Source organism: Chelonia mydas, chromosome 6, assembly GCF_015237465.2.
Source record: "Chelonia mydas isolate rCheMyd1 chromosome 6, rCheMyd1.pri.v2, whole genome shotgun sequence".
NCBI lineage: Eukaryota > Metazoa > Chordata > Testudines > Cheloniidae > Chelonia > Chelonia mydas.
This window is the reverse complement of record NC_051246.2, coordinates 60,243,531-60,257,073: the sequence shown is the minus strand read 5'-3', so window position 1 is coordinate 60,257,073 and position 13,543 is coordinate 60,243,531. Positions and strand designations below refer to the sequence as shown.

The 13,543-nt window shown below is 52.8% G+C and overlaps 2 protein-coding genes across 5 annotated transcripts; both read left to right on the top strand.

Moving 5' to 3' along the window:
- Positions 1–29: 29 nt before the first annotated feature.
- On the top strand, positions 30–8,537 carry PEX16 (peroxisomal biogenesis factor 16). Of its 4 annotated transcripts, none has more exons than XM_037900148.2 (11): positions 102–237; positions 1,108–1,143; positions 2,061–2,137; positions 3,061–3,194; positions 3,635–3,738; positions 4,419–4,499; positions 5,070–5,222; positions 5,533–5,605; positions 6,018–6,137; positions 6,811–6,875; positions 8,172–8,537. In XM_037900148.2, the coding sequence occupies exons 1-11, from the start codon at positions 102–104 to the stop codon at positions 8,228–8,230; spliced, it is 1,038 nt and encodes a 345-aa protein (XP_037756076.1). In that variant the 3' UTR covers positions 8,231–8,537. The 4 variants fall into 4 exon arrangements, with proteins under 4 accessions (XP_037756078.1, XP_037756076.1, XP_037756075.1 ...); XM_037900147.2 differs by having other exon boundaries at positions 7,574–8,213; XM_037900150.2 differs by lacking the exon at positions 5,070–5,222 and having other exon boundaries at positions 30–237; positions 7,574–8,213.
- Positions 8,538–8,670: 133 nt separating this feature from the next.
- Positions 8,671–13,506, top strand: C6H11orf94 (chromosome 6 C11orf94 homolog). Its single transcript, XM_037900151.2, has 3 exons — positions 8,671–11,121; positions 11,767–11,840; positions 12,867–13,506. The coding sequence occupies exons 1-3, from the start codon at positions 11,057–11,059 to the stop codon at positions 13,001–13,003; spliced, it is 276 nt and encodes a 91-aa protein (XP_037756079.1). The 5' UTR covers positions 8,671–11,056; the 3' UTR covers positions 13,004–13,506.
- Positions 13,507–13,543: the final 37 nt, after the last annotated feature.

Here is a 13,543-nt window from a genome sequence, read left to right as displayed (position 1 = left end):
GGGGAGAGTCCGGCGTGTGAGCAGCTCAGTGCGCAGGCGCGGAGTTTCCTACCCGGAAGCGTGCGCCGGGCGGCGGTGGAGCTAAGTGCTCCCGGGGAGCCATGGCCGCCGCCGCCGCCGGGCCCCTGGGGAGGCTGCGGCGCCTCTGTCACCGCTACCAGGAGTACGTGAGGCAGCACCCGGCCGCCACTGCGCAGCTGGAGGGCACCGTGCGGGGCCTCTCCTACCTGCTGCCAGGTACCGGGGCGAGCGAGCTGGGGGGACCCAGGAGTCCGGGCGCTTAACGACCGCCTCTACGGGTAGCTGGGGCAGGAACCCAGGCGTCCTGCCCCGCCCACAGACCCCGCTCCCCGGGCGGGCGGGACCCCAGGTGTCCAGACTCCGTCGGACGAGAACTCTGGGAGTGTCTGCCCCACCACCTCTGTTAGCCAGTCCCGCCCATTACACAGTGGAGTCTTTTTGTTGATCTGTCACGAGTTGCATTGACAGGGCCCCACTACATCATAACCATTGTAAATCAGGTCCATCTGCATTGCCTCGAGTTACTACGGTTCAGATAAAGATGGACTTGTATCTCTGCGATTCACACGCTGTTGGGCCAGCAGGATCAGCCTGCACTGAACTCAGGCATGTGGTGGAGAAGATAATGAAGCCTGTGCTCCAGGTGTACACTGTGGTTGGTCGTTTAACAAAGTAAAAAAACCAAACAAACCTGAACGCATGGTTAAAATATTTTGGCACGTAAGATGCCAAGAAATGAGGGAGCATCAGCCTGCAGGACACCCACCCTCGCCTGCTGGACTTGCACAGATATTGGAAGGTTGAAGAAAAAATAATAAAACCTCATCTAATACTTGGCCAGAAAGAGGCAGAGCAATGGGAAGGGGAGGAAGTAACCCGATATTATTATTATTTATTATTTTGAGGGCAGAAGAATGTTAATCTCTAGGCTCCTTGAGAGACATCCTTGATGGATACTTGAAACCCTTTAGCTAAGAATTCCCTATCAGCATTGATTAAAGTAATTGTTTCTCTCTGAAGCAGTGATTGTGATGGTTTTCAGCAGCATGACAGACCCTCCTCTAACATCGCTCCTTTATTTCCCAGGTCGCTTTTCTGATTCCCATGAACTTTCTGAGCTTGGTACGTATGCTGGTGAACTGATATGCGGCACCAGAACTGTGCCATCTGCAAATGTTGTGTAGATAACCGGCAGACTTTGGGAAGGGAGGGCTGAGCATTTTACCAGGGAAAGAGGTGCAGGTCTGAAACTGGAGTGCTGCTGCTGCATGGCTGGGATTATTCAGTGGCTGTTGTTCCCTAATGCTCCTGCAAGTGTCACTTCAGTTGGGGCAGGGTGAGGTGAGGCGAGGTGTTCCCTTGGGTCTGATGGGAATGTTTGTTTCTTTACCAGCTGCTAGTCTAGGCTTTCATGGGGCTCCCTGTTCCCTCTGATGCTAGTGGCTGCTATTTGGCCATTGGTTTTGTTAATTTTGTTAACTTTGCCTTCCTGAACTTACTAACAGGTGAGTACTCTTTTCACTGTGTTGTAGGAACCTGGTGATCTGAAGCTCTCTACCATCTGCTGTTTGAATGAAACCAGAAAGAGTGGCTACGTTACTAACTTGGAGTTGGCCAGAGACCCTGCCCCACAGCAAGCTCAGTCTATCTCCCACTATCTCCCACTCTGTCTGGGGTCAAATTCCTGGAACATAGTCCTCGCTAAAAATCATCATTCACTTAACTTTGCTGTTGGCTGCATTGCCTCTCTGAGCCATCAGGAGTCTGTCCGTCCCATCTAGGGTTGCCAGCTTTGGTTGGATGGATTCCTGGAGGTTTCATCACATGACTTTTTTAAATTAAAGATTACTCTTTAATTCCTGGAAACTCCAGGACAATCCTGGAGGGTTGGCATCCCTAATCCCACCCATTCATTTGCCTCAGTGGAAAGATTTTTCTCCTGAGCACTCAGCTTCTGCCATATCCTATGACTGGGTGGGGAGAGGGTTCAATCAGTGGCTGGATCTCTTTCCCATGTGAATCACTCTCTTCTTTCCCAGTGTACTCTGCCTCCAATCTCCTGGTGCTGTTAAATGACTGGATCCTCCGAAAGGAGCTACAGCGGACCCTGCCTGTGGTGAGGCTCTTGTGCACAGGGGGCGGGATTGGCACATGCATTTCTGTAGAACCTACTGGGCCAGATTCCAGTCCCTGCTGCAGCCCCTTTACACTATTCCCCTCTGGTGGCATAAAGAGGCCAGAACAGCCCTCTGAATATGTGGCATGCACTAGTGCTATGCTGTCCCGGCTTGCCAGCGCTGGCATGGAGGAGCGACCAGAGCGCTCTGCACTTTGGCAATTCTGGGCTGTGCAGAAGTCTGTAGGCAGCCCATGTAAGGCTGCAATAAATTAGAGCAGCCTCTAACTTATGCTCTGGACCACACCAGTCACTGAGAAGCTCACAATCTGGGATTCACAAAGGAAGTATAAAGCCACCTTTGCCCTTCCCCTCTCCTGGACTGCATCTCCTGACTGGTGCAGCACAGAATCAGGTCCTTATGCCATTCTATGTACAGTAAAACAAAACAAAAAAGTCCAAGCCCAACCCTGACTGCTTCTTTCTTGTAAGAATCTCTCCATACACCAAGCCAGCCTTCAGCGATCACTGTGTTAGAGGTTCCGTTAGAAAGGCCTCTGTTCTGATAACCTGCCTATTCTGTGGGCTTGGATGTGTCAGGCCCCGTGCCAGCTGAAGAATGCAAGTCTATAGCCAGGATCTCAGCTGTCTAGTGAACAAGAATGTTGAACTGGATGAGCCTAACTGGCTTTTCACTGCTGAAGGCCACACGTGAAATGAGTGGGATCTCAGCCAGTCCTCTTCATCAGTGGGCTACACAGCGTCTGAAAGGAAATCTGCCATTTACTCCCAGGAGCCCCCATCTAACCCTTCCTCAGTTCACCCTGGAAGTAGAACTTTCAGAGTGGGCTGGACTTACACCCTGAGTGACACACAGCCAGAATCTGCTGCCTCTCACTCTCTCCCCCTCTTTGTGTTTTCAGTCGCTACCCCAGCAGAAGTTGCTGACATGGCTGAGTGTGCTCGAGTGTGTGGAAGTGTTTGCAGAAATGGGGGCTGCCAAGGTGTGGAGTGAGATGGGCCGATGGACCATCATAATCCTCATCCAGCTGGCTAAGTGAGTGCTCCAGGTGGAGGGAGGAGGGTGTACAGAAAGGGAGGTCTTGTTACCACGGGCTAATGAGTGAGACGTTACCTAGAGAGCATCCAGCAGATCTGAGCTCATGGAAGAAGATGGTGCAAGCCTGTTCCATGAGGCTGTGCACGTTTGGGGCTGCACAGGACATTAGATTTCCTGCTGCTGGAGATTCTCACCTTTGTGGTGGTGCTCCTGGCTGTGGTAAGACAGTGTTCAGAGTAAGGGTGAAGAAGGGACAGCCAATGATGAGCAGTGTTGGGTCCTGTTGCCATGTGCAGAGTGGCTGTTGGCCCCATTCGCTCAATGCAAAGCAGAGGTTGTGTGTTCCCTGTTTCCTATGGCTGCTGCCTCACCACGAAGCTGGGTTTCTGTAGTGTGTGCCTGATGCTTACACCTCCTGGCTTGTCTGTGCCCCGCAGAGCCATCCTGCGCCTCCTGCTCTTGCTATGGTACAAAGCTGGTATCCAGACATCTCCTCCCATCATGCCACTGGACAGGGAGCAGCAGCAGCTCCAATCAGAAGGTGAGTCCATTGCACTAGGATTGCCTCAGTTTCTTGCTGCTTACCAGACATATGGGGTAGTTTGGAGACTTTGTGGGGCACAGTGGAGTGGGAGTGTCATCTAGTTAGCCCTGCTTGAAAGTCCTCATTAGCCGAGTGGTTTGGGCAGCAGGGAAGCTGTAAGAATTCCACAAGCCAAGCAGCTGGAACTGTGCTACTCTCCAGTCCCATCCTTCTCCACAGCATGCACCTACACACACCTTGGTTAACTTAACGGTACTGCTCCCTTAGACTGTCAGCCCTAATGGGATAATGGGCCTAAATCTGGAATAGAAAAGAAGGCTGCAAGACTGGCTAGAGGTGCATTAGCAGAGCTGGGGGAAGGGGCGGCAGGATTGGAGTAGCAGGCTGCATGTGCAACCATGTACCTTCCTGCACTTTGCTTGGCTGTGCTCAGTGTTAGCAGTTTCAGAAAAGCCAGACTTAACAGCTGAAACGTAAAGCCATCAGACATAAAGCACTCGGACTCCCTGGCCTCCTGAAGTTAGTACTCTAGAGGGAGGAGAAGGGGCTGCGATGAGAACTTTGTCCTGGGAGAGGGTGTTCCTATGCCACCTCAGAGCAGTGTTAACAGAGAGCTGCAGGGAAGTTTAACTCAGAGTTACATCCTTGATCTCGCTGTCATGCCTCTCTCCTGGCAGACAAGGAGGGCAGCTCAGCAGGAAAGGAACAGACATATGTTGGGAGGCGCTCTAGCCGCGTTGTGAGGTCCCTCGAAAGCAGTAAGTACCTCTCCCTGGTCAGCTTGTGCCCCGGCATAAACCCTGACATTGCTGTGTCTGCCTTGACTCCGTGGCCAGGCTACAGATTCTTTTGGAGTGTTGGAGTGTAACCAGTGGGAGCTTGCTGGCTTACCCAAGCGGGGGCTGTTCCCACCACTGGCCTTTTTCTCTCCCCCCCCCCCCCCCACAACCACCCCGAGAGCAACAGGATCGGTGCTTGTGCTGCGCCTGGCATCAGGATTATTTCAGCCTAGGCGTACCTGTGTCATGGGATAAGTCTTCAGCATGACTATTCAGCTCCCCGTGCTTTGAAGTAGCCAGATACCAGGGAAGCCTTCTCTGACTATCTGCCCTAGCTCCTAGGGGAACTCCCTCTGTGTTGGCTATAACCAGCTTCTTCTCCATGCTTGGGGAAAGCCAGAGCCGCAGCCTCTGCCATGTGACTGTAGTCCTCAGAGTTCTCCCATTCCAACCCTCCCCTGGGCGTCACTGAAAGGCCAGTGTTTGTGCGCTGGATGCTTGAGAAAGGCACAGTTTGCATTAGAAATCTTGTCTGCAACTCTGTTTCAGCCCCAGCCTTGCAATCCAGGCACTGGGGGTCTCCCCAAGAGAGGGAGGGAAAACAGAACCGAAGAGCAGAGGAGATGAACCAGGCTCCCACCCCTCTGGGGCTTCAGGAAACCATTGCAGAATCTGTCTACATCACCCGGCCTCTGTTCCACTGTATCCTGACTTGGCTTTTGTTAGTGCCTGTAGTGTGCCTTGTACCCCACCGGAGTACTGCAGCCTCAGTGCGCAGCCTTCCATGCAGCTGTTCATGAATGAACAGGCACAGAAGGCGCTCTAGCCAGGGTCCCTGGGTGCGCTCAGCCATTTGGACTAGAAGAGCAGGTCATACCAGCCTCTTCCATGGGCACTTACAATACTAATGTGTTAGAGCTTAATCTTGTAGGGCTGCCTGGAGGTCATTTTGCCTACCCAGCTGCTCCCAACCATGTCTGTTCTCTCCTTTCCTTGACTCTTCTGTTCCCAGTGTTGAGTTTAGGCATATGGGGCCAGAGATCATGGAAGCCCTGGCTCCTCTCGGGAATCCTGGATATCACAAGGTCAGTTGGAGGGAGGCCACCTTCAGCTTCAGCGTTGGGTGTTTTGGGGTTGAACTCCCAGTCCTGTTTTTCTCGATTGTCCCCATTTGATCCCACTGGTGTCCTGCTGTTCCGTGCTGCGTAAGCCCTTCAGGTAGAAGCAGCAGTGGGGGACAGGGGGTGGAGCTGCAGGTGGGAGCAGTTATTTGTGACAGCAAAAAGTCCCACACCAAGGTTCTCAGGATCCACCCCTGCAGCACCTTCACGCTGCGCTGTCCCTAGTTCAGTGGTTAGCCTTTCCTCTGAAGAGGAGTAGGGAGGCCTGCTCAGTGCTCCACTTCACATGAAGCTGAGAGCAGCAGGGACTAGATGCTAAAACTCCCCTGCTCTGGCCATGGATCTCTGAGTTAACTCCCTGCCCTTCTCTTTCCAGCCTAAGTTTACTGAGTGATATGAAAGACCTGAATAAGCGAGAGCGCTTGGAGCTGAGACGCCGAACCATCCTGCTGCTGTACTACCTGCTGAGATCTCCTTTTTATGACCGATACTCAGAGTAAGGGGGCCTGCTGGCTGTTCTGAATGTACCCCCTATAAAGGAGTCATCCCCCAACAGTATATTTGATGAGCAAGGTGCTCTAAGAATATAACAGTGGCCATACTGGGTCAGACCAAAGGTCCATCTAGCCCAGTATCATGTCTTCCAACAGTGGCCAATGCCAGGTGCTTTAGAGGGAATGAACAGAGGTAATTTTGAGTGATCCATCCCCATCATCCAGTCTCTGCTGTCAGTCAGAGGTTTAGGGACATGTAGAGCAGGGATTTGTGTCCCTGCCCATCCTGGCTAATAGCCATTGATGGACCTGTCCTCCATGAACTTATCTAATTCTTTTTTTAACACAATTATACTTCGGGCCTTCACTAAGGTGCTTTGGTGCCTCTACCTAGCTAGGAAGCCAGAGTGGGCTCAGGCTGTATTGAAGATCTCAAGCGTCTTTCACTCTGACCTGCTTCACCTGCATCACTGTTGTTTGCATTAAAATCCTAACATGGGAAGTTGTGGGGAGCTGGCAGTTTGGGGGTGCAGGATATTCAAGGGCAGCAAAGCAGCTGAGCTGAGAGAAATCCAGTTCTCATTACCAAATGAGGAGGCCTCTTCTAGCGCGTTCGGCAGACTGGAACATGAGGTCATTGCACTGCCTTCATACACACTCTTTCTGTTCCCCTAGGGGCCGGATCCTCTTCCTGCTCCGCCTGCTGGCTGATTATGTCCCCGGAGTCGGGTTAGTCACACGTAAGTAGGCAGCTGTAGTGGCTGCATTTCCACTGGGAGGGGCTGGAGTTGGGGTGTATGTCACAGGCTAGAGTCTGACTGGCAAAGGAGTGAGGAAAAACCCCTGGGATATTTGCCACCAGAATACCTACCATTAACACTCATGTGCTGGTTTAAATCCAAACAGTAAGGGGTTAAAGATCGTAGAGACTTAAGCGCCACGATTTTAATCATTCAAATACCCCCCACCAGCCCCAGTCAGAGTTGGCTGGATTTCAGTTCTGCCAGTGCACCTCAGTCCTGACCTCCAGTGCACTCTGCTGTGCTGATCCTGCTATGCTCCCCATACACAGCTCTGCTGATGCCCCTTCGTCCCATCTTCACCCACCTCATAAGCACTGAGCTGTGCAAAGCAGAACACAGAGTGAGCAGTAACCCTCTCCAAATTGCTACCAGGGACAGTTACTCCAAGGTAGTTTTGGATGGACTGTGAATTAAAGAATGGAAACAATCTTGCATTGGGTGGAAGGGAGGGATAGCTCAGTGGTTTGAGGTTTGGCCTGCTAAACCCAGGGTTGTGAGTTCAATCCTTGAGGGGGCCATTTAGGGATCTGGGGGAAAAATTGGGGATTGGTCTTGCTTTGAGCGGGGGGTTGGACTAGATGACCTCCTGAGGTCCCTTCCAACTCTGATATTTTATGACTCTGTGATTTCTCTAGCACCTCTTCCAAAAGGATCGCAAAGCACTTTACAATCTACAAACCAGAGTCTTCCCTCTTCTTCCACCTCCTGCTGAAATACAGCCCTCTCTGGAGCGGACCATGGGAGCAGTGTAACACTGCATAGCAACGCTACATGAGTTTAGCCAGGAACTGAGGGAGACTGTGTCTTTGCAGCTGATCTTTGGTGCTGACTTGGGTTACTGCCCTTCCCTGTAGTTTGGCTGGTGCTCTGCTATCCACAGGTTTCTTCCAGCATGGGGAGCTGCAGTCATGGGGCAGAGGGGAAACCTCTTCGCCAGTGCACAGGTGTCAGTGCCTCACCTGTTGCCTCTGTTGTCCAAGTTTCAAGGCCTGTCGCTGGTCATATGAGTCTTGTCCTGCTCTACTCCCAGTGGGCACATCAGCGCCACCACCCAGCAGGGCACGGTCGGTGATTTTGCTTGGGGAAAAGCTAGGAATGGCATAACAGGAGGCTGTGGGCTGGGATTGAGGAGCATCAGCAGAGATGTATGTGGGAAATCCATGCTCATAGTATACATCTTTAAACTGTCGTTCCCCGCTGTGGCTCACCTGGTCTCTCGTTCTCTCATTTCAGGACCAATGATGAATTACCTGCCAGCTTGGCAGAAAATCTATTTCTATAACTGGGGCTGATGGGGAAGTGCCCCTTTGCTGCTGTGACCGGGGCTGACTCAGAGTGGCGACAGGATGTCTCTGTGGAGGGATGTTTCTGTCGTATCTATTTTTCAGTTAAACCATTGATTAGAGACTTCCATTCTCCAGGGGGGCTTGTAACTTTTTTTACATAGCTGTGGACAATGGACACTATATGGGGTGAGAGACCTTTGCCGCCCCCTAGCCTGTACAATACTGTGGCTTCAGTGCTGGTCCAGGACCTCTTTTTTTAAGCATTTAGCTTTTGTACGGCTGCACAGTAATAAAGTCAGACAGTGGCACCAGTGCTTTTGGGACGTCTGTCTGCTCTGGGTGCAGGGACAGATCCTGTGCCCAGCTTGTGTTAACAAGGCCTTTCCCTCCTTGCCCAAACTATTGGAGGCTTCTTCCTGCTGAGGAAGCTGGCTGTGTTGAAGAGGCAGACTAAGAGCCTCTTTCCTCCCAGGATTTCTCCCCCAGTCTGAGTTCTCTGCCCTGGGCTACAGCTCCCTTCCCCCCAGGATAACCCCTGCTTTCTCAGGCTCATTCAGGGGTGTTCTTCCCATACAGGGCAGCTAGTCCAGTAACACAGATGTTTGCTGGGGAGCTTTGCAAGGCAGGAACATTCTTTCCTCCCCCCAGCTATTGGTTTGGGGGCATCTCAGGCTGCTTGGCAGCTGACTCCACCATAGCTAGCTCTTGCAGCAAGGCCCACCTCTGCAGTTTCCTGTTGCAGGGACTCTCACTTATTGCCATGGCCACCATCTATCTCTCAAGCACTCCCTTCAGTACTCTTTCCCCTGGAGAATGCAGGGCTCCATCATGCCCACGTGCTCCTCAGTTGGTGTCTGCCTTGCCCACAGCTGGGACTTCTGGTGGTTGGTTCAGGCTGTTTAATTTCATACAGCTATCCTGTGGGTATTGCATGCCACAGTTTGTACATTGCTTTTCTAGCAGCTAATGTACGCTAAAAGGGCTTGCTGAGCAGCTGCCAGCCCGAGAGTGGGGGCTGGAAAGCAATGCCGAGGAGGCTGTGGCTGGCCAATGCGGAGAGTGCAGACAAATCAATTCAACAAACATTTACCTATGTGCAAAGCTTAATGGCCAGGGCCCAGCTGAGCCCTATAGCAACTAAAGAAATGGGGGTGGTTAGTCTCTTTGCTGGCTGAGGAATGGTAGAGGGAAACACAGCACTGTTTTGCCAGAACTCTGCATGGAGCAGCCAGGGGTGGGGCAGACTCTCATTCACGGAGCTACAGAACATTTGGCCCTGGAGTGTGAGGTGTGTTCTAGGCCCGGGTTTCCCATGCTCACCTCTGATGATGCAGTCTCAGTCATGCCCAGCCACCCTGCTGCTCTTCCAGGCCTGCCCTGCCAATGCCCCTTTGTTCTCTCTCTCCAGGGAATACCTTTACAATAGAGGAACTGTGGGCTTGTTGCAGTCTGAGCAGCTCCCATATTTCTCTCACTGAGCTCAGTGTAACGTAACCATCTTCTAGTCTCACCAGCTCTTCCCTTTGTGGCAACTTTCACTGAACAGGACTCCTTGAGCAGTTCCCCGCTGGTTATCAACACCCAGAATGACACCTCAGCAAGAAGTCGTTTCACAGAGGGGGGCACAGAATAGGGTGATGATAATGCCCCTACTTAAACTGGCTTGGGGGACCCAGATACTACAGTGGTGGGTGTGCAACACGTACAGCAGGGACTTCTCACTGGAATGCTTGGAGTAGAGCCTGTAATGGAGCAGAAGTTGCTGTATTCCCTGCAGGGCTATCAGATCAACCAGAAAGAGAAAACGTGGGCCTCACGGCCACTCCAGCACAGGACAGCCAGTTTGGATAGTATCATTCATGCAGTATACTTCAAGTACTACCCAGCAGCAGGCAGTGACAGCATATGGTCCAGGCTGCAGCAGCATGGAGCCATGAGCTGGGGAATATGCTTCATTCAGTCCAGAGGCGCCTAGTGAAGGGAGAGAAAGGAGGACTTCACCCAGCGTAGGCAGACATCTGCAATGAGATGGATGGAGATCGGGAAACTGCAGAGAAGATGCAGATTGCAGGAAGTGGTGAGGCTTGCGGGAAGAGCCAAAGGCTTTGAGGCAAACATTTAGAGAGTTAAACATGAGGAGGGCAATTCTGAACGCTACCAAAATGATGGGGGATCCAGTGGAGACTACACAGCATGAGCTGTGTGTTTGTGACTGCTAATGTCACACTCCAGTTAGAGCGGCAGCCTGAGGAGAGCCCAGGAGGATGCTTAGGTCAGGAGTGGAGGTAACAGATCACTCTGTGTCAGGAAGAGCTTCCGGATCCTGGGCTGCATGTGACGAGTAGCGGCGTAAGCTGCTCCTGCAGGAGATACCCTTTTAAAATTAGCTTATGGGGCTGGCTCTGTGCTGGGCCCCACCCAGTTCGGAGAGAGGCTCTCAAAGCCTCTGTGGGCTGCTGTGATGTGAGGTGGTAGGTGCATTGAGGAGGCTGAAGGGGGTAGATGGCTATCTTGCCATCACAATTACATTCAAAGGGGCTAATATTGTCCAGACACCTACGTTGTTGCCCTAACACCTGCATTATCCCCAGCTTGCTACTCGGGGCCATGCTTCTCTGCTGCTCTAGCTCCAGGCCTTGCCTCTGCTAGCATCTCCTGATGTGTTACCCAGCACTCCTGCTACCAATGCAAGTGATACTTCATGTGTTTGCTCCTTTTGTGATGTCACTGTAGGGACTCATGATGTCATTATGTTCCACCAATGAAAGAAAAGGAGTATAGGCGGAGTCCAGCCTGCTTCTGCAAGGACACAATATAGTTGGGCTGGGCTTCATGAAGCTGCACCTGCTGCTGACACTCCTACTGGGGGCTGTGCTCCCTGTGCCACTTCCCCAAAGGTAACATGGCCCCTGCAAAGTTTGTGCCCACTCCTTCCTCTGCCCCCAGGTGCCTGCCCTAGAACACATGCAGGAGACTCGGGCATGAGCTGAGCTGGGAGCTGGATACTGAAGGGTGGGGATCAGAGCTTAGGCCAAAGCAGTGGGAGTTGCCCTGTTTGAACCATGCAGAAGAGCTGGAGTGCGCACAGCCTAGTTGCTGCACCTTAAACCTTTCCCCACCCCCATTCCAGCAGGGGGCACCTTTCCCTTCAGAGCCTGCCTCTGCACTACTGCAAGCTGTAAAATGCACCTGTCCTTACTGAGGGAAGCCAATGCACAAGTCACCCTGTCCACATTAAGGACAACCGCCAAATGCATGTAACGTGGCCAAGTCAGCCTGTTTCCTGGAGCCCTGGCTCTGCTCCACCATTTAAGCTCTAACAGTAGGCTAAGTGCCTCCTAGGCCAAATGCAATTACCCACCATCTCATTCCAGCTCTGCTGCTGTCTTTTATGCCCAACACCCTAAGACCTGTGGCTAGAACCCAGGTTGAGCTTCAACTGGAAATGCGCCAGCAGCCCCAGCCCTGCTGCTGGGAGGAGACTAGTGAATGCATCCGCCCTGGGAGCTTCCTGCTCCCCTGACCATGCATTTCTATTGCAGGCTCAGCGACTTAGTCCCTGAGGATTTTTCTGCTCCCCTGGAGCTCCCACAGCAGCACTTCGGCCTGGTGGACGGTACCAACTTACTCTGCTCTAACATGCTGTCATGGGGGGCATGGACAGTTCCCATTCAGCCTCCCCAGTGCACAGCAGGTGCACCGCCTCCTGCACCATCAAAGCCAAGTCCCCACAGCCAGGGAATGCAAGAGGAAGGGTTACTATGAGGTGGGGTGGGGGCAAGGCAGTGGCTTCCTCAGGGGCACACACCTCACTGTTTCCCAGTCACAGGTCTGTGGGGGGCCAGTCGCTGCCACTTAAGGTTGTAAGCCTGATTCTCAAGATTTGCCCTGTGCAAGGCTCCTGCTTCCAGGGGCAAGCAGGCTTTCCTCCTTCCCCCTGCAGTGAGCATGGAAGAGCCTGGTTTCCTGCATAAGGGATCCACTTCAAAGCCTCAGCTCACCCTCCCCAGAGGCCAAGGAAGGATTATTTCCCCAAACACTAGAATATAGGAGCAAGTTTCAGCTCAGGAAAGCAGGCCTAATGTCACTGCAAGCCCTGGATTGGTAGGCGATTACTATTTTAAAGGCTAATTCAGGTGAGAGACAGCCTCACTCAGCCAGCAGGGTCTCCCATTACCTGCAGCTATGGCTCACCCAGCAGCCAAGCCCCCTCCTTAGCAGCCTGTCTCTGTATAGCCAGCTGGCCATGAGTCCAGACTGCCCCACCCCATGCCACAGTTCAGCTGGCCAGGCTGTGGGGAAAGGCCCTGAGAAGCCAGCCAGTGCCAATTGCGCCTCATTTGCAGTGATTTTCCCTCCCTGTGCATGGACACTTAACAGGCACGTGCTGTTCATTGTGCATGGCGCAGAAGTTGCTGCTACTGCAGGGTGATGGCTGCACTGCTCTAGGTGCTGCTACAGCCCAGGCTTACTTTTCGTAGTTCCCAAAAGCACACACCACCTCCAGAGTGGGGGGTGTACGTATGAGTGCTGGACCCAAACTTGGCTCATTAGTGGCTGCAGGCAGTTTCCCCACAACACAGGCTGTTTTGGGCCCTGTGTTTCTCTCCCTCTCCATCACCAGCTCTCTGTCCTTCCATAGATTATGGCATTAAACCGAAGTACCCCCAGTTCCAGACTCGAGCACCCCGGAAGCAGCCAGCAGGCCTGCACCAAGCACACAAGAGCAAGCGGGATGAGCCAGACTTGGCAGAGTATTATTATGACAATGTCCTGTGAGCTGCCCAGGGACTTGTTGCAGTGGGGGGTCTCCATGAGCCCTAAGGACTCCAGCTCTGGCCCTGTGCACTAGTTGCTTTATAAAGGTGCGCTGTACAGCAAGACAAACTGAGGGGCTGCTCAGTGATGCCTGTTGGGGTGGGGCAGAAGGTGAAGGCAGAGGGCTGCTCCTGCTCCAGACTAGTTCCCTTCGTCCCATGGATGTTTCTTCAGCTGCTGGAGATGGTGTAGCTGAAGATGAAGCCCCTAAAATTACTTCTCCCCTCTAATGAAGGCTGCCTGTCTCCACCTGAGTGTAAAGGTGGGGATCCCAGGGAGAGAGGACTGAGGTCACTCGTCCATAGAAAGCCATTCTATGCAGCCCCCCGGCTGCCACGTAAGCTGCTCTGCCATGATGCTCAATCTCCCTTGGGCTTGAGGTGCTGGGTGGGGCTCTCTGAAGAGGCCCCTGGGAAGGAGAAAATGGGCAGGATGCCCACGTAACAAGGCTGTGACAGAGGAGCTGCAGGCCTTGCACAGTGCTCTGGTGTGACACACAGA

What these genes read in the sequence shown, in the direction of transcription:
- PEX16 (XM_037900147.2), top strand. Translation starts at nt 102, where the DNA reads ATGGCCGCCGCCGCCGCCGGGCCCCTGGGGAGGCTGCGGCGCCTCTGT. An exon ending in ATCCTCATCCAGCTGGCTAA is followed by an intron (nt 3,195 to 3,634) that starts GTGAGTGCTCCA and finishes TGTGCCCCGCAG; the next exon opens with AGCCATCCTGCGCCTCCTGC. An exon ending in TGTGAGGTCCCTCGAAAGCA is followed by an intron (nt 4,500 to 5,069) that starts GTAAGTACCTCT and finishes ACTCTGTTTCAG; the next exon opens with CCCCAGCCTTGCAATCCAGG.
- C6H11orf94 (XM_037900151.2), top strand. Translation starts at nt 11,057, where the DNA reads ATGAAGCTGCACCTGCTGCTGACACTCCTACTGGGGGCTGTGCTCCCT. An exon ending in CCTGTGCCACTTCCCCAAAG is followed by an intron (nt 11,122 to 11,766) that starts GTAACATGGCCC and finishes TTTCTATTGCAG; the next exon opens with GCTCAGCGACTTAGTCCCTG. An exon ending in GCACTTCGGCCTGGTGGACG is followed by an intron (nt 11,841 to 12,866) that starts GTACCAACTTAC and finishes GTCCTTCCATAG; the next exon opens with ATTATGGCATTAAACCGAAG.